This window comes from Berghia stephanieae, chromosome 2 (assembly GCF_034508935.2).
Source record: "Berghia stephanieae isolate SIO BIC M18660-M18661 chromosome 2, UCSD_Bste_1.3, whole genome shotgun sequence".
Lineage (NCBI taxonomy): Eukaryota > Metazoa > Mollusca > Gastropoda > Nudibranchia > Aeolidiidae > Berghia > Berghia stephanieae.
The window spans coordinates 38,342,685-38,366,336 of record NC_088361.1 but is presented as its reverse complement, the minus strand read 5'-3'; the positions used below and the strand labels follow the sequence as shown (position 1 = coordinate 38,366,336).

At 37.8% G+C, this 23,652-nt stretch overlaps 1 protein-coding gene across 40 annotated transcripts in view; it reads right to left on the bottom strand.

Moving 5' to 3' along the window:
• LOC144964833 (uncharacterized) overlaps positions 1–23,652 on the bottom strand; it is a 298,720-nt gene that overhangs the window by 101,822 nt on the left and 173,246 nt on the right. For 4 of the 40 annotated variants that reach the window (XM_078899495.1, XM_078899504.1, XM_078899512.1 and 1 more), the window contains exons 1-2: positions 20,517–20,824; positions 1,348–3,397 (exon numbers count right to left, since the gene is read on the bottom strand). The exons of the other annotated variants lie outside the window; for them this stretch is intronic. In XM_078899495.1, coding sequence (XP_078755621.1) covers positions 1,348–3,237 — 1,890 coding nt within the window. In that variant the 5' untranslated portion in view covers positions 3,238–3,397; positions 20,517–20,824. Of the gene's footprint in view, positions 1–1,347; positions 3,398–20,516; positions 20,825–23,652 lie in introns of those variants that run through there. 40 annotated transcript variants of the gene reach the window in all.

The following is a 23,652-nucleotide window of genomic DNA, read 5'->3' as shown; positions in this document are numbered from 1 at the left end:
CACCACAGGAAAGTAGGCAGGATGACTTCTTTTGAGTACTTGAAGAGTACTAGTGTGTTTTGGGCCTCTTTCTAGGTGGGGGCCCAACCTGTTTGGATTGCTTCTTTATATGAAGCTTATAGGCTGTTTTAATTGCCTTCTCCCGGACTGCCTTTGCTTGCTTTTTTGTTTCCGCAGTAGCGCAGTGGCGATGAAGTCCCGCAGCTGGATCGTTCAATTTTAAAACGCCCGGAGTCCAGTAAAAGGAGGACATTTTATATATATATATATTTTTTTTTTTTAAAAGGAGGTATTTTTTAAAGATTTATTATATTAAAAAAAAAAGTAAAAGGAGGAAATGAAGGAAATATCCGCGGATCGAGGATCTGAGGAGGAAAACCGAGGAAAGGAAAGAAAACCTGGCAAAGATTGAAATAAGGCTGTTTTGTAAGTGCACGTTTGAATTGCCAATGCAGTAAAGTTTAAATAAGGATATTTTAACAGGCTCGCCCTTGTCCGCTCGTGTTTATTTATGCTCGTTTGAAACCCTTTCTATAGGAGTCGTAGGGTTATGTCGATTTTATGGTAAGTTTAGTCCAAGGAAATGGATCTTGAATCGACATTTAATGCCAAATTTGATCCATGGCGGGCCATTTTTATGATTGCCATGACGTGGAAATTATTCACAGGCATATTAAATTGAGTGTTGCGTTTTTATTTATATTTTGATAATGCAACGGTATGAGTCAAATGGGGATTGTTACATTTTTAGATCGAATATAGATTTTTTTTCTCACTCTAAATGCAGATTAGCAGCACAACATAACATTTCTGTAAACTTGAAGGAGAGATAGACACTTTACGGCCACACAGTCAACGAGTTTAACAGTATGATTTGCCACGGTAAGTGAGCAGTTCTTTTTCTCTAGTTTCGTAACTATTGCTTTACTCTTCTGATAGGACGCTATCTACTGTAACATACTTTCAGTCAGGCCTAATCAAGACCAAACACTGCTAGGTGACAGTGGAAACTATGTCGCAAAAATCGGATCTTCATTGTGTCAATGCGATGCTTTGGCGAGTAAGAAGCTGAGGATCCTGGCATTATCTCCTTATCTTATAAGGGAAGGGTTTTGATTCGAAACCAAGATCGAATAAATAAAAAAGAGGGCTAGTTCACATATTAAATGGTGAGATAATACGAAATAGATCTCTTTCTGTATTTAAGGCATATTTTACAGTTAACCCCCCCCCCCCCCCCCCCCCCCCCCAATTATTGATAAAAATATGTGATGTGTTGCAGACAATATTAAATCCAACACCTAGTTGGCGTGCATCGAAACAAGCAGAAAGTAGATTGATAGTTACCTTTAGATCTGCTTCGCCCCAAGAATTAGGACGATCACCACGAGCTCTCTGATGCTGTCTGACACGAATGATTTCATCGTAAGATGGTAGAGGTGGTCGTCGAGTTCCCTGAGAGTAAATATCTTCCTCACCATCCGAATAAGCAGAAAGTCCTTGAGGCGCCATAGCCAGCGGCAGAGGCATCATGGGAGGGGGAAGTGGAGGGGGAATCACGATGGGTTGGAAGCGGTCTGGAAGAGGTGGAGGCTCTGAACCAGAGATTTCATTGCCTGAGCTTTTTTGTTGCCATGAGAAACTGGTGTAAACACAAGAAGATGTAACCGATTTAGAGTCAGTTCGGCAGACAGTTGCGTAAATATGTGCCACATTATATCCTGCATTTTCCTTTTGTGGGATAGACTGTTGGGCGTTTTGGTTTACAATGGGTTGCTGTGCGCGATGGCGTGCACGGTCTTTCATTGCAACTGCGCCATGGATACCGTAAATGGGATTGGAGTAGGGACAGAAGTGGGAACCCATCGGTTTTCGGATTGGATCGTACATTCTGGAACCGGTCGCAGGTCTGACGGAGTAATTATCAGTTTGGCGGTCTCTGGAAAAGGGAGAATCGTTGGCCTGAAGATAGTAAGCTGGATCTTTGTAGGTCGGGTCATGTTCGGAGTAGTGCCTTGTTCTTCCTTGTGATGAAAGCGGGGCGGAGGCGGTATTTTGCCAAGAGGATGCTGGAGCAGAGATAGGTCGAATTTGGTGATTGTCTCTAGGAACATCTAAAACCTGTCTTCGGTGTTGTTCCTGCTGGTGTTGCTGCTGCTGTTGCTGTTGCATGAATGCACTCTGGTATCTTCTGGCAGACTGATGAGATGATGAATAAGGCACAACGGCCTGACAGGTAGATTGATAGCGACCTCTGGATGTGTTAGGTGATACGGGGTTGCTATAGATACCACTTGGCCGTGTCGATGTTGTCCATTGGCCATGTGGGTTTATGTTTGAGGTAGTGGAGATAGTTTTTGCCCCAGGAACGTTTCGGAGATCAGTGATAGGAAAAGACCAACGGTTTTCATTGGGACTAATTCTTTGTTGCTGAAGTTGTTGGAGTTGCTGTTGCTGCTGCCCTCGTACAAAAGAATTCTTTGGCTGACTGGTTGGGATATTTCTTCGTTGTTGATACACATCTTCATAAGTATTATTTTCCACACCGTGACGCAACAGTCCCTGAGGTACGCACTGCCTAGATTGTTTATAATGGCCTTCAAAATACTCGGCATTCAAATCCTCCAAACATCCTGCAACCTGTTTTTGATGAGCGTTTGAACTTTGACCCGATCTATTGAAATCAAATTGATCGCCATACGCATTTGGATATGACATTGGTTGTTGCCTGCCAGACCTCGAATAAATTTGTTGAGGGATGGCTCCCTGATAGTATGACCCATACTCGTAGTATCCACTAGATGCATTTTCGGAGTCTTGGGGATTTGACGATCCTTTACTGCTTACGTCAGAATAAATTGGGTTATAATACACCAGACCTGACGTGTTTGATTCGGTAAAAATACCAGAGTTCATCGACGAAGACGTTGGAGACTTTTTCAGAATGCCTCGAACTGGAGGAGGTCCAGCTGCTCCTCCCTCTGCTCGAGTTCCTATTTCACTTTCAAGGGGTAACCTTCTAATAGGAGGATACCCACTTTGAAAATGGTGCTGAGATTGTGTCATTGCTCTTGGTGTTCCTCGGGGGTTCTCAGAAAAGTCCGCCCTGGAATCTTGACTACTGTCTTTCGAATCCTGGCTATCTTTTCTATCGAAGACCGGTTTGTGAAAACATCCGTCTAGCATAGCGCGCCAACTTTTCTTCTTCTTTTTCTTCTGGTTTCTCTTACCACCCATGTCTTAATTTCAACTTTAAAAATTGAACATACACACGCGTTCAGTTCAGTTAATTTCAACTTAAGAAACCACAGTAACCAACCGATGGTTCAAAAAGTATCTAAATCACACCATCAATTAGAGTAAAGAGTACTGTACTATGATTGTCTAACAGTTCATTCTATTAACAAAGAGTAACAAAAAGTTATTTAATTATTACTACTACTACTACTACTACTACTACTACTACTACTACTACTACTACTACTACTACTGCTACTACTACTACTACTACTTCTACAACAACAACTACTACTACTAATTCTACAACAACAACAACAAAAACTACTACTACTACTACTACTACTACTACTACTACTACTACTACTACTACTACTACTACTACTACTACTACTACTACTACTACTACTACTACTACTACTACTACTACTACTACTACTGATGATGATGATGATGATGATGATGATGATGCTACTTCAACTTCTGCTAAAACAACTACTGCTTCAACAACAACAACAACAACAACTGCTAATACTACTACGACTACTACTACTACTACTACTACTACTACTACTACTACTACTAATACTACTACTACTACTACTACTACTACTACTACTACTACTACTACTACTACTACTACTACTACTACTACTGCCACAATTGAAACTTCTACCTTAATTTTTAATAACCAGGTTTGCTCAGTACGTTTTAAGGAGTACGCGATTATATTGATTATATTTTAACTGTTGAAACCTAACTTTCTTTTGAATGACAAACTTATCAATATCAATTTGTTTATGGACGAAGCGTTTATTTCTTAAACATCCAATCCCTCCCCTTGTCCGTATAATCCATTCACATCTCTCAATCATTTACATATCACTTCTTTTCATTCAAACACGTTTGCCACTTCTTTTGACAAAAGTAAAAGCGAGAAACTAAGCCTAATGGATGCAAATGGGGGAATAACCACAATATGAACCATACATCAACCTAAATATCTCCTTGTCATTCATCTAATAGGACCTCCACCATCTCAACAGTGCCTTCCCTTTCCCAACCCTCTTCAATCCCTTGGATGATATGTGACCAGTCGTCTCAAAACGACATTAGCAAGTTAATGGTTTCGTTCCCAACCTACAACGATCTGACGAACGACGTGGGAGAAAATATTATGATCTGTCCCCAGAGTCTTAGGGCAGATCTTCGTTTCTTCCACGTCGCTCCTCGATCGCAGTACGTTGGGAAAGTGATTTTAACTTTCTAATATGTCGGTGTTAACAAGACGTGAAAACTGAATATTGTGTCTCCTTACCAGCTATTTTAAGAATTTCCACGGAAAATTCACACCCAACCAGCACAAACATAGGCTTTTCTTACTCAAACAAAAATTAACAAATGAGCTCTACATCACAGTGTTTAGTATTTATAGCTGTAATCAAAGCAATTCTTTAAATTTTGTGATGTACAAGAGAAATCAGAATGAGAAAATTGTCGGTTGCATCGTAACTAATGTGACGATTTTCCTATGAGTGGTAAGGAGAGGGTTAAGTGAGATAAATGTACTTTATTGTAAAGGATCAATGTCATTTCGTGAAATGTATACAGCTAAAATTTTGTGATTAAAGTTATTTTAAATAAAAATTCAATTTCAACCGTTGTGATCCGTTTTGCCATTATACTTCCAAACTCGTGTATTATATTCCAAAAGTCCATATAACGTCCAATCCATGATTTGTGATTAAAATGATTGTAGATTAACATTCAATTTCCAGCGAAGACTTCACCCCGATATATAAAACCCTTTTGATTCGCTTGGTCACACATGTGTCTCTGTATACTTCAAACTCTTGTATCATACTACTATCCCAAATGTCCAAATACCATCCATCACATGACAGAAACATGACACCCTATCTGTCCTACGACCACAATGACCCTCCAGTCATCACAATGGACTGCCTGCTGCAACACCAGACTATCTTTGTAATATTGACTACCATCTAATCCGACACCAGGGTAAACAAGATTACAGACTTAGCCCGAGTAAGAAAGAACCGGCACGGTCAATTCTCAAACAGCTTCCACTGAGTCAGCTGACCAATGACCAATTGACTTTTCCAAGAATAAGCGTTGCCTTTTCTCAAATATCCCTCGATCAATGACTACTTCTTAAAAAACTTGAAACATTGGTTGTAAATTAGTGTGTAAAAACCCTACTCGAAGCCTTGGGACTTGCCGAACAAAATGAACGAAATATTATGGAGTCCATCCGCCAGTCTAGAAAAATCAAATTATTCATGATGTTGCCAGTATAAAATAATTTGATTTCTATTCCCTAACTACAACTATCAAAAACTAACACGCGTTCCAATATCCAAAAGTAGAAGTGGAATGATTTTTCTGCCCAAGAACTATAACAGATTTTAAACAGTCTCTAGAGAGAAATTGCACCCCGGTCACTTTCGTTTCCTTCATAAAACTCATATCCTAGTCAATCATTTCGATTGGGGAGGAGGAGGAGGAAGAGAGTGAGAGCAGGGGGAGGAGGGAGAACATGAAGAAGAAAAAGAAGAAGAAGAAGAAGAAGAAGAAGAAGAAGAAGAAGAAGAAGAAGAAGAAGAAGAAGAAGAAGAAGAAGAAGAAGAAGAAGAAGAAGAAGAAGAAGAAGAAGAAGACCAATAACAACAGCAGCAACAACAATAATCACGAAGACAACGACAACAATAACAACGATCAGTGGTCGGAAGAGTCAATTTCCCAGACGTAATCTGTGTTAACGTTGACACCCCCTGGGATGTACGGCCCTGGTCAGTCAAAGACTTCCTTCCAGGGGACGTTGTTTGAGGCCCAATATTCCATACAACGGTGGACAATAGATCGCCTTATAATCAAGAGTGAGTACGACATGTCTTGGCAGTGTGAATAGATAATATGGAGAAGGAGGCGGGATAATAGAATGATGGTAATAGGATGTAAGATGGACAGAGTAATGAGATTGGTGGTGGGCAGAATGATGGAGAGGGTAGGGCAAGGGATAACAAGGTATGGAGCTAGGCAAGGGGGAAAAAAGGGGGGTGGGAGAGGGGCATTGGGAGAAGGAGAGAGAGAGAGTGAGTGACAGAGAGAGAGAGATAGAGAGATAGAGAGAGAGAGAGAGAGAGAGAGAGAGATGGAAGGCCAAATGGATAAGACAGGAAAGAAGAAGAGAAGTAAAGGAGAGAGAGATATTGATGTGAGAGTGGGTTTTAAATGAGAGGAGCACACAGAGATAGATGAGTGAGTGAGAGAATGGAGGAGAGAGGGGAGAATAGATAGATCGATAGATAGATAGATAGATAGATAGATAGATAGATAGATAGATAGATAGATAGATAGATAGATAGATAGATAGATAGATAATTATTGATAGATAAATAGATTGATACGTAGATAGATAATTGATAGATAAATAAATTGATAAGTAGGTTGGAAGGAAGATAGATAGGTAGTTAAATAGATATATAGAGTGAGTGAGCGATTTAGTCAAAATGTATGGAAAGTGAAAAGTAAATTAATAGGTGGAAAAGTAGAATGTGGTACAAAAACAAACGCTGGCGCGATATGTTGTACGGGGTACAGAACAAAGCAATGAACATAAACAGATAGCATTAGTCAGACCTGCACCATAAGATCGATAAAACACCATTACAGGGTGTAAACGTCTAACCAACCACTACTATACAAACATAACTTCAAACCACATATTTTATAGATAGTATGCAGATGACGTCACTCAGGCATTTGTTATTGTTTTTGCCATCCGCGTTTGTAAGTTGTTCTCACTAAACTGTATTATCCAGACTATAAGAGTTCATGGTTACACAGAGTTTGTGTGTTGGTCCGTTATACTTCCGGATGGCAATGTTGTGAACTCCTTGGCCAAGCGCAGATAGTTCGAAGATGACGTCACTCAGGCCTTTGTTATTGTTTTTGCCATCCGCGTTTGTGAGTTGTTCTCATTAAACTGTATTAACCAGACTATAAAAGTTCATGGTTACACAGAGTTTGTGTGTTGGTCCGTTATACTTCCGGATGGCAATGTTTTGAACTCCTTGGCCAAGCGCATTCTATCTATAGATAGTTCGAAGATGACGTCACTCAAGCCTTTGTTATTTTATTTTGCCATCCGCGTTTGTGAGTAATGCTCACTGAACTTTATTAACCTGTCTATAAACGTTCATGGATACACACGGTTTTGTGTGTTGGTCCGTTATACAACCGGATGGCAATGTTATGAGCTTCTTAGCCAAGCGCATACTATCTATAGATAGTGTGCGCTTGGCTAAGAAGCTAACAACAGTGCCATCCGGTAATATAACGGAGCAACACACAAAACTATGTGTAACCTTGAACTTTATAGTCTGGTTAATACAGTTTAGTGAGAATTACGCATAAACACGGGTGGCAAAAAAAATATTAAAAAATACCCGAACGACGTCAACTTCATTCTTCTATCTATTCAAAGAGGCGATGCGATGCTGAAGCAGCGACAGTATGCACACTCAATATTGTAAAATCTAAACTCCTCTTTAAGACGACAAAAAATGGGTTTGATATAATATGAAACACGGTCTGTAAGTATGCAAGAAACTACTCTTTTGTATGGTAAAATGTTGGTTCGAAACATAAAATAGGCGATAAGTAATATTTAGTAGACATTAAAATCATCAGTGCACAATTTTGTGAATTAAAATCGATTCTTCAAACGTATTGTCCATGGTACAACTCCGTGTATTGAACGACTTGAAACAATACTCGTGCCAGCATAATTATAAAAAATCGAAATGTTCTATATTCCAGAAACAGTGCAGTTCCAATTTTATAGCAACAAAGCATTGAAATATCTAGGGAGGAGCATATTTTTATATCATAATTATTATGCCAGATAACTGTGTGACAACACGGCTTTCAACAACATAAATGGTATTGTTTATCACTATTACTTGATGTAAGATAGAATTGGATGAGAAGTGCCGTGTATTTATTTGCAGGTTTGTTAAAGATTCATTGTTGTAATGGAAATCCTCTGAAACCAACGCAAAAGATTGTCCATGACAACGGTGTTTTAAATAAAGCCAATAGTGTTAAATAAAGTCCATGATTGCGCTCGGTTATCAGACCTGCTAATATATAGGCCTGAGGGTAGCTAAAATAATTAAAAATTAAAAAAACACAAACAATACTAGGTAACTTGACATCAACCGCATTCTCTCTTTTGTGTCGTAATCGGAAAGACACATTTTCTTAACATTCTGGCCGGAAAACTTTTACTTAATATCGATCGATTACGACTTGTAAAGCAGTATGAAACCCAAGACTTCCTTGAATACTCGGGGTTGAGACATAATGACAAGTTGAGGAATTTTATCAATATTTGAAGGCGAAGTCTTCTGTTCAAAGTTTTTAAAAGTGTGTTTTGTCACAGTGATGGCAAATCACATAATAGTATTACGTTCCGCAACAAATTTGTAGAATCCAAAAAATGGCATTTCAAAATCGTTATACTATAGCTCTGTCTTACTCTGAAAAAAATAAACAACATATGTTTAAAAAAGATTGGCCACAAAAGTCCTAGATTTCAGAGTTTTTACAAAATGAGGGGTCGCTGCAATCGATCGGTACTTGAAGACCGAATTTCTGGCCAAATGTTAAAAAGGGAACTGTCGATGATATTAGTTTCATGTCAAAGCGAGTGTTTCGACGTTTGATGCCAACTCGTACAACCTTTAAATGAGTATGTCAGAGTCAATTAATGAGGAGGAAGCCAGTTAATCAGCAATTCACGTGCAAGCCTTGGTTTGTGTGGAAACATAAAAATACCATTATCTACATAGATCTCTTTAAAACATATAACACGCGTGTAACTCATGATGTAACATAAAAATCAACTATTCTGTGAATATCTCATCCGTTTGTTGTGGCAACATATGAAGTTTACTTGAAACAGTAGCTCCATTTCAAAGTGAAACGACATGGAAAAGGTGAAAGATATTGACTGGAATATTGAAGAGTTTATAACAATAAATACCATACACAAAATTCATCTAAAATTCATTTAATCCCAAACGCTTTGAAGAATCACCAGAAATTTATACTAAAGTACTTAAGGCCGATATCAAAACACAAGAATAATAATACATCGTCGTTCCACAATACATTGAACAATAATATCAAAGTCCAAAAAAAAAAACATGATGAAATTTCACTCTAACAGTTTTTACTTCATCTCTTGTAAGCGCATTTGAATATAATGATTAAACACACATAACCCATGAATCACCAAAAACAACGGTGAGCGTTGATGCTCACACATTTAAACTATTCTACTTCATACTCTGGTCGCCAAAATTGCCAGACCCAACGAAGGCGGTGGCAGATTATCAGAGATAATGCGATGCTGACCAATTATGAAGGCAGCCAAAGTCCTGATGGCCTGGACCATCACCATTGTGGGCAGACAAGGCAAATGACGTTTTGGCACGAAACTGGCTCCTCTCGCGTTAGTGTCATCATCATCATCATCATCATTCATCAGCTTCAGCTCAGGAGCATTATAATCGTCATTATAACCAACAAAACGCATGAAAAGTACACACACATATTAAACATACACATTCTTGCACGTACACACACACACATTCACACAAGCACACACACAATACACACACAAACAAATTGCTTGCGTACAAAGCGCGCTCTCTCTCTCTCTCTCTCTCTCTCTCTCTCTCTCTCTCTCTCTCTCTCTCTCTCTCTCTCTCTCTCTCCCTCTTTCTCTCCCCCCCCCCCTCCCCCAAATAATCTATGTTGAAAAGATAAAGACACAAGCATGAGCGCACATACATACACGCATACACATTTAATGCAATGTCAACCAATGTTGAACATCATTCAATACCCATAATCAACCAAAAACACCTATCACCACTACCGCCATGATCACCGTCACCATGGCCAATATCAACACATGCCAACTATTAGAGTAAACGATGTCAACAGTGGCTATGAGCGATTACCAAACTGATTAGAGCAGTTAAATCGTATCTTAATCCCCTCCAATATCCACTTTATCACGACAAAGTGATAAAATCGGCTGTTTACAGTGTTATACAGTAATCCAATGTCAAATTATCTCGTAAATCTATTGAAAACAACAAATTAAATATGGCATGCCTCAGAACTCCAAAAGTATAGCTCCCCGTTTGACCACTGAAAACATTTTAATTGATCACACTTATGGAAACTGAAGATTTTCCTATCAAAGTATTAGGTGGCAATAACCTGGAATATGCATTAATAATTCATCGAGTTATAAGAATATTAACATGACCACTTATTTTTTCTACCACCCTCCAACTTGTCAAATACTAATAGTTTCAAGGACAGATTTTTCCGATATTTGAAATGATATCGATATCGTAGTAATTATTAAATGATAAATGATATCGTATCGATATTCGAAATGATATGATATCGTAAGTTTTTTATCAAAAATTTTAAAATGTATTTTGTTTTTGTTGCACAGGATAACTAGATACAATGTGTCGTTGAGTGTAAAGGAAAATACTGCATTAAATGGAAAATACTGATTTAAAACCACATTAAAAGTGAGAACAGTGCTATTTGGACAACCCGGTTTGTCTGGTTCCTGTTGACACGAAATATGCGTGTTAGGTGGTTGTTATTTCTCATGTTCTTTATCGTATCATGTAAGAATTTGTTTATAGACCTTCTGACCTTTGAATACCCTGGGCATTTAGTCATAATTTTATCGGTAATTCGTTGATTGTCCATCGGGTATTTCTTAGAATCTGCTTAAAGATAAGAAGAGTTTTGTTTCAAACTCGATACTGTTCAAGAGTTTTATAGATGTGTCAAAATCAATCTTACAAAAGATATTTATCTAAATACGTTGAACTGGTCTCCTCTGATAACGTGTGTACTCTAATAATACGTAAAAATATCAGAGGTATCAAAAGTCAACTTGTGATGGACCAATATTTACAATTGAATGAAGTTTCTCCTAGATGTCCTATTTTAAGACTGTGGAAGTCCAAATACTTTATCATGGTAAGACCGCAAAATTTGAAATAAGATTTTTTCTTCTTCTCACGAACAAATTCGTTCAAAATTGGAGGAAAGTTGTAAAGTTTGTCCTAAATTAAAACTTGATTTGAACTCGAAGTAATTTTGGCTCCAGGTGGAAAGGCTCTCTATTTCTATATATTATATATACATAAGTTTTGTGACATGAACGGTCTTTAACATTATTGTCTATATCACACCACATTTTACATTATAAGTATCGTCAGTCCGTAGCATCAGGTGATAATTGGACAGGCGTCAGATTTGTTTATGCTACCGCCTACTGTAAACAATGCTTTATCCATAATAATAATGTACCAGGGGATGAGAAATCTGGAAATTCCACAGGGACACGGACAGGGAAGATGATGAGATGCCTGCGTGGTGGTTAAGTCATTCACATTTGGGGAAAGGAGGGCGTGGGTCGGTTCAAATCCTGTTCAGTAAATTTGAACTTAAATTTTTCAGGATAATGTGTCTATCCAATTATAGTTTTGGACTGAAAACAACATACCAAACCAACTTATGTTGAACTCTCTCTCCTTCCCGACAGTTTTCAGCATCATTCCCAAAATGTCCTATCTTCCCAACATAAAAACTGGTTTCATTACATTCAAACTCAGAACCACTAATAACAAAATATACATACGTTTGTGCAACAAAACAAGCTTTAAAAATGTATTAAGTTCTTATGGGTATAACAACAAAACTTTCTTTAAATTTTATGATGTCCAAATAAAAATCTGAATAAGAAAATTCGTAACGAATGTGACGTTTTCTGTAGTTGGTAAGGAAAGGGTTTAACCGAAGTTAATAATATATTAAAAGTGCAATTATTAAAGATATTCAAGAAGAGAGTTTTAGTTGACATTAAAGATATTCCTGTGCACAACAGTCAATCATTGTTTTTGTTTTTACGATGTGTGTATATGTGTGTGTGTGTGTGTGTGTGTGTGTGTGTGTGTGTGTAATTTAAAAAGAATAACCACCCTCACTTAAATGTTTGCTTCCACGAGCATTATTTATTGGAAGAGTGAAGATTATTAATGAATCCGACAACATGGCGAGCGTAACGAAAGCTGAGCTCAATATCCACTAAATGTGCTCAAAGCGCTTTTCAGGGCATGTGCATTAAAAAAATAACTGGCGGTAGTTTAGATCTTACTGTAAATAGGATATATTAAAGTGCGCTTTCCATTTATGCCTTTCTATCATTTATCACGGTGAAAATCTATAGCAATATTTCAAAAGACACAATCATTTTGATCTATTTGCTTTTGATATTTAAATACGACATAAAGGGGTCGAAACAAATAACTATGATCGCAAACCTATGTCAATGCTTAGCTTTGCTCTGAAAATCTGTTTGTAGTATAAATAGATGTGCAAATATTCAGGCTACAAAATGTGACTTGGTATAATATATTACATTTCTTATTGCCTTCCAAAAGATAGTCTATAGAAGGAACAAACACGTCACTAAGTTCTTTGTTATTACTTTTAGACAGTCATTTTAAATTATTATTTCTCACTAAATTATATCAATCTGACTATAAACGCTTAAGGTTACACATAGTTTTCTGTGTTGGTACGTTATATCCGGTTGGTGGATGTTGTGAGCATGTTACCTAAACGCATAACATCAATTACGAGAACTTCGATTGGACATCGGCCGATGCATCTTATATCGGGTAGCTCTACCAACACCAATCCATCCGTTATCGATGAATCATACCAAAAGCCCACTAACGGCGGCAGCCATTTTGGTGTCCCCCACGTGACCTCGTCTGTGACCTCTCGTCCTAGATTATAGAGGGACGTCTAGGAGCTCGTTATCGCGGGACTCTGGTGCCAGATTTTAGTGCCAGATTTAATGCCAGATTTCTATGGGCAGCAGGGAGGACTACTATGGGTGGGTACGATGGTTTACGGAAATGTGTGGGTGAAATTAACTTATGAGTATGGCGTGTGGTTGACAAAGAGCGCACTGCAAGGGGTGGCAGCTTCTATTGAATGGGTCTCACACTACTATATTATGACGGTCTATCCAGGCTGCGAATTCCCTGCCGCATTTTTGTACAGTCGCGAACCCACCCGGTTGCCTCGTCACAACACAACGCTCGACCAGAAGCTCTGTGGTTTCAGGTTCTCGTTCACAACACGTACATGTGGGACAGGTGGAAAGTCCCCATTGATGCAGAGCAGGATATGACCGACAACTCGTTTAAGAATTTCTAAAGCATGGCAAATGAATAAAATTGTCATGACGTCAATAATTTTGGATAATCTGCTTGTCATGTTGTCGAACTCTGATGCTGGGTTGGTTATAATCGAAGAACTACTCGCGTGAGTGACGGAATAGCAAAACAAAACAAACAAATAAAATTTTTAAAAATTGAACAGACAGACGGTTAAGCTGACCAAAAGGAAACAATGCGATAACACAAATGGTGGAACCTCTGTCCGAGTTCTGTTGAGATGACAATCGTTTCCCGCATTCTTTAATTACATCAGAGAATCCGAGGAAAACTCTCACATAATTCACATACGCAATCTCGCAAAAGGCGAGTGATTGAAAGCTAAAGCAGAGACTTCTATTGCATGGAATTCGAGATCGGTTTAATTGTTATGGATGCACATGGCCGTTTTAGGAAAGGAGTCACACGACAAGACCGCAAAGCTGCACAAATAGTGATTAGTCCTCCTTTAAAGATTATGTTAAAAAATGAGTCAAAGGAAATATCTAAATAAGTGTTGTTTTTGTGTCATCCCTTGAAAAATTGTCAATTGAGTGACTAATAACGCTTTTGGCTAAAAGACAATGATATACGGCTGTACTTAATCTATATATCCGGTGTGAACCGAGTCTATTATATACATAATTACACCAATATCAGAATTATTGACCGGCATCATTTTCAATAGCCCAGAGCTCCTGTACCACTGGGAGAATGAGGTCAGAGGAAAAATCAATGCTGTAAATTGTCTATCGTGCCAAACTGGTGGTGGCGATGTAGTAGTTTTTGTTTCAAAATTACTGTGCTCGGTCCTGAAGAGCCCTTAGAACGAAACTGGAGATCATGGTAAATTGGTTAAATCAATGCGTCAGGTGGGGAAATAAAGAGGTCCTTAAAAGTTCTAAAAGGACGAGCAGAAATGGATTTATTCTTCTTCTAAATCTCTCTCTCTCTCTCTCTCTCTCTCTCTCTCTCTCTCTCTCTCTCTCTCTCTCTCTCTCTCTCTCTCTCTCTCTATCTATCTATCTATCTATCTATCTATATATATATATATATATATATATATATATATATATATATATATATATATGTCTCTCTATCTGTCTATCTCTCTATCTATCTATCTCTCGATCTATTTATCTCTATCTCTCCTCTATCTATATATCTATCTATCCATCTATCTATCTATCTATCTATCTATCTATCTCTCTCTCTCTCTCTCTCTCTCTCTATATATATATATATATATATATATATATATATATATATATATATAATAATAATAATAATAAATGGCATTTATATAGCGCTTTAACCCCGTTGGCACAGGCTCTAAGCGCTTTACAGTGATATAAAACAAAACATATTACAGTGAGACAAGTGTGAAGGAAACGTGATACGAATTCAATTTAACAACAACAAAATATGAAAATAATATTGCAACATTATGACGTAAAAAGATAAAACTTTAAGCGAGATTTGAACGTTGTCAACGAATCCGAGCATCTCACGTGTGACGGGAGAGAGTTCCAAAAATGGGGGCCGAAAATTGAAAAGACTGTTCACCTATTTTACGCAATGGCTTAGGTTTGACAAGGATTGATTGGTCATTGCTTGACCTCAAGTTTCTATTGGGGACATATATGTTTAGAAGGTCTTTAATATAGGAGGGACTGTTCGTGCTCAGGGATTTGTAGACAACAGTACAAATCTTATAGGCAACTCTTTTTTCAACAGGAAGCCAATGTAACTCACGGAGAAGAAGAGTTGCTGACGGTATTTTTTGTTATTGCGTACAATGAGCCTGGCTGCGTTATTTTGAGCAACCTGAAGTTTGCTAATTTTGTCTTTAGTTAAATTCGCCCAAAGGGATTTACAATAGTCCAATTTAGATAAAACCAAGGAATTAATTAAAAGTTCTGTTATATGCTTCGGTATTAAATTACGAATTTTGCTTATTTTTTTCATTTCTATGTACATAGATTGTATGGTGTTATTCACGTGGCTTGTCATGGAAAGATCTTTATCAATGATGACGCCAAGGTTTTTGCTTTATTTGAAAATTCTATTGTGCTATTTCCGAGAGTAATTAGTGATTTATTTGCCTGTTTAAGGATACTCGGTCTTCCACACATTAAAATCTCAGTTTTACTATCATTTAATTTTAACTTATTGTGGTACATCCAAGATTTAATCTCATTAAAACAGCTCGTAATTCGTTGTATTAAGAACTGTAAATTACTAAGGGGTGCTGAATCATATATTTGCGTATCATCTGCATAAAAATGATAACTCAGATTGAATCTGGATATCACACTAGAAAGGGGCTGCATATATACAGTAAAAAGGACATATATATATATATATATATATATATATATATATATATATATATATATATATATATGAGTCTATATACTATCTATCAACCTACCTACCTATCTATCTATCCATCAATCACTCTATCAATCTATGTTTCTATATAATGTATATCTACCTACATATCTCTATCATTATCTATTTCGTTCTTTCCTTTCATCTTTCTATCTATATACCACAACACAGTAACGAAGAACCTGGGGCACCTCGAGGAATTGATGAAGTTGATCTCCCGGTCAACGAGAAAGGAAAAACTCCGGTGCGAAAACGATGAGAATATTCCGGCTGAGCTCACGGCTAAATTCTCAATAAATTGGAAGTTCTGGGTAGAAAGGGGATCTATTAACCATCAGACTGATGGATTTGGAGGGAGTCGTGCCTAACTATCGGGCAATGGTTTTAATAAAGTCTTAATAAATATTTGGACTCATTTTAAAGAGCGATGTATGACTAAAACAGGGATCTTTTTTATTTTTTTTACACTGGTAGCTTAGAGACATTATTTTTTATAACCTTAACAATAAGTGAGTGATACGTTGCTTCAAAAGTAGTAGCTATAAGGGGGGGGGGGGGGGGGGGGGGGGGGGGGGGGGGGGGGGGGGAGGGAATTAATGATGTTGATTGTCAACATATTTGTTGCATATTGTTATCCAAATCGTTGGGCTATCGCCTTGACAGAATCTTACTACCTCTCTCTCTCTCTCTCTCTCTCTCTCTCCTCTCTCCTCTCTCCTCTCTCTCTCTCTCTCTCTCTCCTCTCTCTCTCTCTCTCTCTCTCCTCTCTCTCTCTACTCTATCTATTCTATCTATCTATCTTCTCTATCTATATATCTATCTATCTATCTATCTCTCTCTCTCTTTCTTTCTTTCTTTCTTTTTTTCTTTCTTTCTCTCTCTCTATCTATCTATCTATTTATCTCTTTCTATATATCTGTCTATCTCTATCTGTCTATCTCTCTCTCTCTCTCTCTCTCTCTCTCTCTCTCTCTCTCTCTATTTCTTTCTTTCTTTCTCTCTCTCTCAGTATCTATCTATCTATTTATCTCTTTCTATATATCTGTCTATCTCTATCTGTCTATCTCTCTTCCTCTCTCTCTCTCTCTCTCTCTCTCTCTCTCTCTCTCTCTCTCTCTGTGTGTGTGTGTGTGTGTATGTGTGTGTGTGTAAGCACACACATATTATCAATCTATCTATCTATCTATCCATCTAGCCACTAATCATCTTTCTATCTATCTATCTATCTATCTATATATATATATATATATATATATATATATATATATATATATATATATATATATATATGTATATCTTTCTTTTCCTTTCTCTCATTCTTCAGCTTCCCCTTCTCTGTCCCCTGTCTATATCCATTTGTGAGTTGGTGTGCGATAGAGATAACCTGGAGATGACCCCTGAGTTGACGTGTTCTAATCGATGGTCTTGGAGAGCTATTTCAAGAAATGTCATAAATCGATCCCCTCTCCAACCTCTCCCCCCCCCCCCCCCCCCCCCCCCCCCTTCTCTTTTTTTTTTTTTTTTTTTTTTTTTTTTTTTTTGTTTGTTTTTTTTTATTTGTTCTCTTTGCCCTTCAACTCCTTTCACCTATACAAACATTACAAAGCAGATACCATATAATTAGAAGAAAACATCTTTTAACAGAAAAGAGACGAAGACCATTTGAATATCATATGATGACATATCTTTAATGGATGGAATATATTATAGAATTAACTTTCTTAGACTATGTAGATGCACAAACACACTTACCAATTCCTTAAATATTAGTAGCCGACGCGTACCTATTCATTTGCAGGTCTGATAACCCAAATTGTTATGGGCTCATTGCTGTAATAAAAATACTCTAAAACCGAATCAAAATAGTGTCCATTATACAACAATGTTAAAATGAGCGTTCGGTTATAAGACCTGCATATTTTTGCACCGAGTTAGATTTATGGAATTTAATTCTGAGATTTATGGAAACAAATTACTAATTGGATACCAGAAACAGACTGACACACTCGAAGTAATGCACACACACACACACACACACACACACACACACACATTCACGGCAAGCATCCATAGAGATAGCGCAGCCATAATCAGTTAGTAGCTCTTTACTTCTCATTATCCTTCCTTTATTTTGACAATATAATACTTACTGACTACCTACTGATATGCACTTACTCAATCCTGAGTTTCAGGTATCTTAGTCAAAGCGCATAAATTTATTAGCTTCACTCGTTTTCACTCTTCGACAACGAGATATATCCCATTCACAATAGTAGATGCACGGAATATAACATTAACTCAGAGCTAGTTGCAACGTAATTTCAAATTCCTTTCCAGGTCTTCAAGCAGGGCTGCCAGATGGCCATACAGAGAATCGTGATTCTATTATCCATTTTTTAAAAATAAATTTACCCATTTTTCCTGGTCTAGTCGATATATCAAAACCGACGAGTTTTTTACGGGTCTAGAGTGTTAGTAGTATTAGCCATGCGAGTTCTATTTTGGCAACTTTTGAAGTCGGAAATTGGCTACGACGAACTCTGGCCATTTGACAGCCCTGTTTTCAATAACATAATCTTAACACTAATGCATCAATTTTCAACTAGAATTTTTGCCGGGTACCTGTAACTTTTTTAACATTGACACCAATAACAATTTTTAACTCACTCAATCCTAGAGAGTTTTTCTATTTTTCACAATTGAAAAAAAAAATGTATTAAAAACGAGCATGTACATAGATAGTTATATTCAACTATCATTAACATGCGAAAATTAAAAACATTAGCTTTGATACGACGCCTATAATTTGTCTTAGAAAAATGTAATAAATAGGCATTGGGTAAAAGTAACCCGGGTAAACTACGGATATAGTCGGCGTTAGGGTTGAGTGAGTTAACTTAAACTCACTATGATTTATCACAACATCGAGCTGTAGTGTATGAGTATGAGAAATAGGCCGATTCAGCACGATATTTGGCTCATCACAGTTTTGTGACAAGACACTGACAGATCAAAAGGTCACGCCCTGCCTAATAATAAATAGAATTGATCAAAAATAAACCCTCACAATGCCACAATGCCCCCCCCCCCCCTCCTCCCTCACCCCCTTTTGCCTCTTAGCTTTTATATTCCCCCCAATATTGGCATTCGTAATGAGCTTATCTTTGGGTATAATACTATTATACTGGAAAAAATGATTGCGACTATCGTTTGAAAGTAATAGACTGAAATATTATTTGTCCATATACAACTTTTGCAATATTTGGAGTTATAGGAATATGAGCTAAAAGGATAATTCCACAAGTTATTTTGCCATGCGTTTTAGAAATTATTTTGAAATCGAGTGGCGTTGTGGACAATGGTTGGCGACAATAATTATAGTTTGTTGTTTTTGTTTTTAATGGTTTTTACGGCGCTTGCAACACATTAAGGTCATATCAGCGTCAGTAAAAAGGAAGAAAATGGGATAGTAAAAAGTTATAGAATTACAATTAAAGCACAAAAGAAAAGGGAAGACAAAGGGGAACTGGTTCAAATAGAGAACAGATGTAGATTCCAAGAGCACACCGTCAAAGTACTTAGTTCTCATCCAGACACAAGCACAGGTCCCAACTAAGAGGAATACACTCAAATGTTTACCAATCATATAATATAATATGTATACTAAACATAATACAATGCATAACAGAGAGATGATTTACAAGAAAAAAAAATAACATCTCCCAAAACTATAACTATACATTCGACTGTTTCCCTACCAGCCAAGGAACTTCGGCAAGGATCAGGACAAAACTAAGTAACCTCATTCCAAGACAATGACAGGAAACAATTGGAAAACGGGTATGGGGGGATAGAAGACACAGCATGTACCCCCCTGCCCACTAGGGGAGGTTAGGATCCCCAACCAGGACAATAATTATAAATAAGAACAGCGACATGAACAATAATAGCAGCAACAATAATAAACAACTGAACTACGATAACGACAATAGCAACTGAAATATCGACGACATGGACGACAATAACAATAGTAACAATAACAGAAAGCAACAGAAATGTTCTTCCTGCTGTGATAAATAAAAAAATATATATTTCTAGTTGTCGGTGCATGTTTACGATCACAAACTATCCCTTGCTGCCGCCTCTCTCTCTCTCTCTCTCTCTCCTCTCTCTCTCTCTCTCTCTCTCTCTCTCTCTCTCTCTCTCCCCCATCTAATTGTCTATCTCTCCTCCCTATCTATCTATCTATCTACACATCTATCTACTTCATCTATCTATCTGTCAATCTATCTATCTATCAACCAATCTATATAGTCAAATTGCAATCTAGATGAAGTAGCATGATGAAGTAGCAGGAGGGAGAGAGAGAGAGAGAGAGAGAGAGAGAGATAGAGAGAGAGAGAGAGAGAGAGAGAGAGAGAGAGAGAGAGAGAGAGAGCAGAGAGCAAGAGATGAGCAGTTATACAACACGTAGTCGTCGAAGTATATATTCCATTTCCAAGAGGATCACAAGATACACACCATACAATGTAACCTATGATAAGATGCAGTGTGTCTCGTGTTAGTCTATTTTCATCTACCCTTTCATCGCTATGATCGATGATACCAGACAGGATGAACAACACACGCACTACAAAACAGTAGAAGTTGTTACTCCACAGAATTAGCACAGTTCTGTCTATGACCACGATCCACAACGACCCATAGATCTACACAGAATGAATAATACATTATCATTTAGTCACACAAAAACTTGGATATCTTAACAGAACCCATGACACTATAAAAATTTATTCCTATCATAAAACCTCACTAATTTCAAAACAATCGATTTTTTCCCTACATTATCCGAAGGAATGAGTGAGTGAGTGAGTGATCGAGTGAGTTCCAACACATGATCACAGAAACGCACGCGCATCGACAAACTATAATCGAACTCTATGTTGACATCGGTGCCAGTGAATGGCAAAGGGGGTGACACACGTACGCACGTGCGGGCAGACTGACACACGAAGAGGATATCGATGACGTGCCGATGCTGCGAGTGAGCACCACTACCGGAACACTATATAACTCTACTCACGCAGAGCAACAAGCCCTGTTAAATGACTGCGGTTGATATCACACAATTGTTTGTTGTTACTTTATGCCAACCAGTAAGATGCTCGATTCTATTATATTTTATTAAACTAGTGAAAAATCTGCGATATTTTCGGGAAATAAAGGCTATGACGAACAGGCACTCGTCTATTTCAATTATTATACACTAATGACAGAATTAGCCTAAATTCTAAAAAAAAAAATTTTAAAAAAGGTTGCAAGTTACTCGTATATCAATCTGTATAAAAAATGGTTATATAATTTTTAGATTTGCAATTAATTCTTGCTCGTCGGTGAAAATTTAACACGGGCTGTAAAGGGAATAATTATGACTTCCAACAACTTTTTTTAAAGAATAGATTTCAATCCGAGAGAGATATTTATCAGTCAATAAAATTATCGTTGTTACATAAACCATATTAAATTATATTGGTTACACTATTTCGTTATAATACAAGATAGAGGTCGTAAACATTTCGTTTAAACCACAAATATAAGTTGTTTTTTAAAAAATATTATTGCAAAGTTCTGTCATAACATTTCTTTGGAATAATCTGAACAACTTTTAAGAATTTGCAAAACTATCAATATACCATTCTTTATACGATTTGTATGCATGACGGAACGAGCAGCATTTTTTTTTTTTTTGGGGGGGGGGGGGGGGGGGGGCATTTGTAAACTAGTTTGGGACAATAAGGTTGAAAACTTTGTGTCTTATTCTGAAGTCTGTGACAATGTCAGACTTTCCGGCAACGTGACTACGACAAGACTTTAAAAGGATAACATATGGCGAAAAGAGATGGGGATTGTCTGAAACTCTTTAACAATGTCAGACTGTCCGGCAACGTGGCTACGACAAGACTTTAAAAGGATAAAATATGGCGAAAAGAGATGGGGATTGTCTGAAACTCTTTAACAATGTCAGACTGTCCGGGAAACGTGACTTCTACAAGACTTTACAAGTATAAAATATTGAGGAAAGGGAGTGTAAGATGGGTATTGCCTGACACTCTAAAACTTACTTAGTCAAAGAAAAAAAAAAAAAAAGAAAAAAGTAAAATTAAAAGTAAGGAGAAGAGAGATTCTTTTCTAAAAAATGTCTTTAAATTTTGTTTTTTGATTGATTTTGTTTAAAGAAAGGTATACATATACATATACATATATACATACACACACAAACACATAATTCAAACGGCTGTTTTACCCCGCAAATTGTAATAAGGTTTAAATCTAAGTTCCTTGTTTCGCTTCTACTACTGATAGAGACGTCGTTCTCACCAGTAATCGTTCCTCTGTCTTATAACGTTGATGAAGTTTTTGGCCAGTTCTTGATGTCGCGATTCCATAGTACTCTTTACTAAACCCGAGCTGACAATTCAGAGTGGTGTTGGCGTGGGAGATAGGAAGGGGGGTGGCTGAGGAGGGAGAGGAGGGTTGGTGTTTGTTCAGCCTGTGGCTGATGGTGACACTGGTGTGAGGATAATGATGGTGATAATGAAGACTGAACACTGGAGGGTAGAGTTTGGAATCAGGCCTGGCTGCTGGTACATTTCACATGGAAACTCTCTCTGCTCTCTCTCATCTCTCTCTCCTCTCTCTCTCTCTCTCCTCTCTCTCTCTCTCACTCTCTCTCTCCTCTCTCTCTCTCCCTCTCTCTCTCTCTCTCTCCCCTCTCCTCCCTCTCCTCCTCTCTCCTCTCTCCCTCTCTCTCTCCTCTCTCTATCCTCTCTCTCTCTCTCTCTCTCTCTATCATCTATCTATTCTCTCTATCTATCAATTTATCTATCCATTATCTATCTATCCATGTATCTACTATCTTCCTAACTATCTCTCTCTATCTATTTTTCTTATCTCCAACTGTCTCTCTCCTCTCTATCCCTCTCTCTCCTCTCTCTCTCTCTCCCTCTTCACTCTCTCTCTCTCGCTCTCTCTCCTCTCTCTCTCTCTCCTCTCTCCTCTCTCTCTAGCTAATGTATGTAACATGGTATTATCCCAGCCTCATAATAACCCCTAAGCCCTAAACGATCAGTCCAGAAAATAACACGTTATCTCCCTTGCTTTATGAAAATGACAATGATAAACCATTTCTTAACAACCTAAGATAATTAAATCCATTCCGGAAGAGGGAGAAGAGAGAAAGAGAGGAAAACAAAAAGAGAGAGAGAGAAGAGGAGAGAGAGAGAGAGAGAGAGAGAGGGAAGGAAGAAGAGAGAAAGAGAGAAAGAGAGAGAGAAAGAGAGAGAGAGAGAGAGAGAGAGAGAGAGAGAGAGAGAGAGAGAGAGACGAGGGGAAGGAGGAGGAAAAGAGAGAGAGAGATACGGGGGGGGGGGGGGGGGGGGGGGGGGGGGGGGGGGGGGGGAGAAAGAGTAGAGAGAGAGAGAGATAGATAGTAGATAGAGACGGGCCTGTTGCTGTTTATGTTCACTTTATTCGACCTGATAGCTCATTGGTAAAGCACTCGCTTCACCCGCAAAGGGACCAAATACTATCCCGGGCAGTCGAGATTTTTTATTTACCCCTCTTCCACCGATACTAAATGGGTAGCTGGTCTATTAAG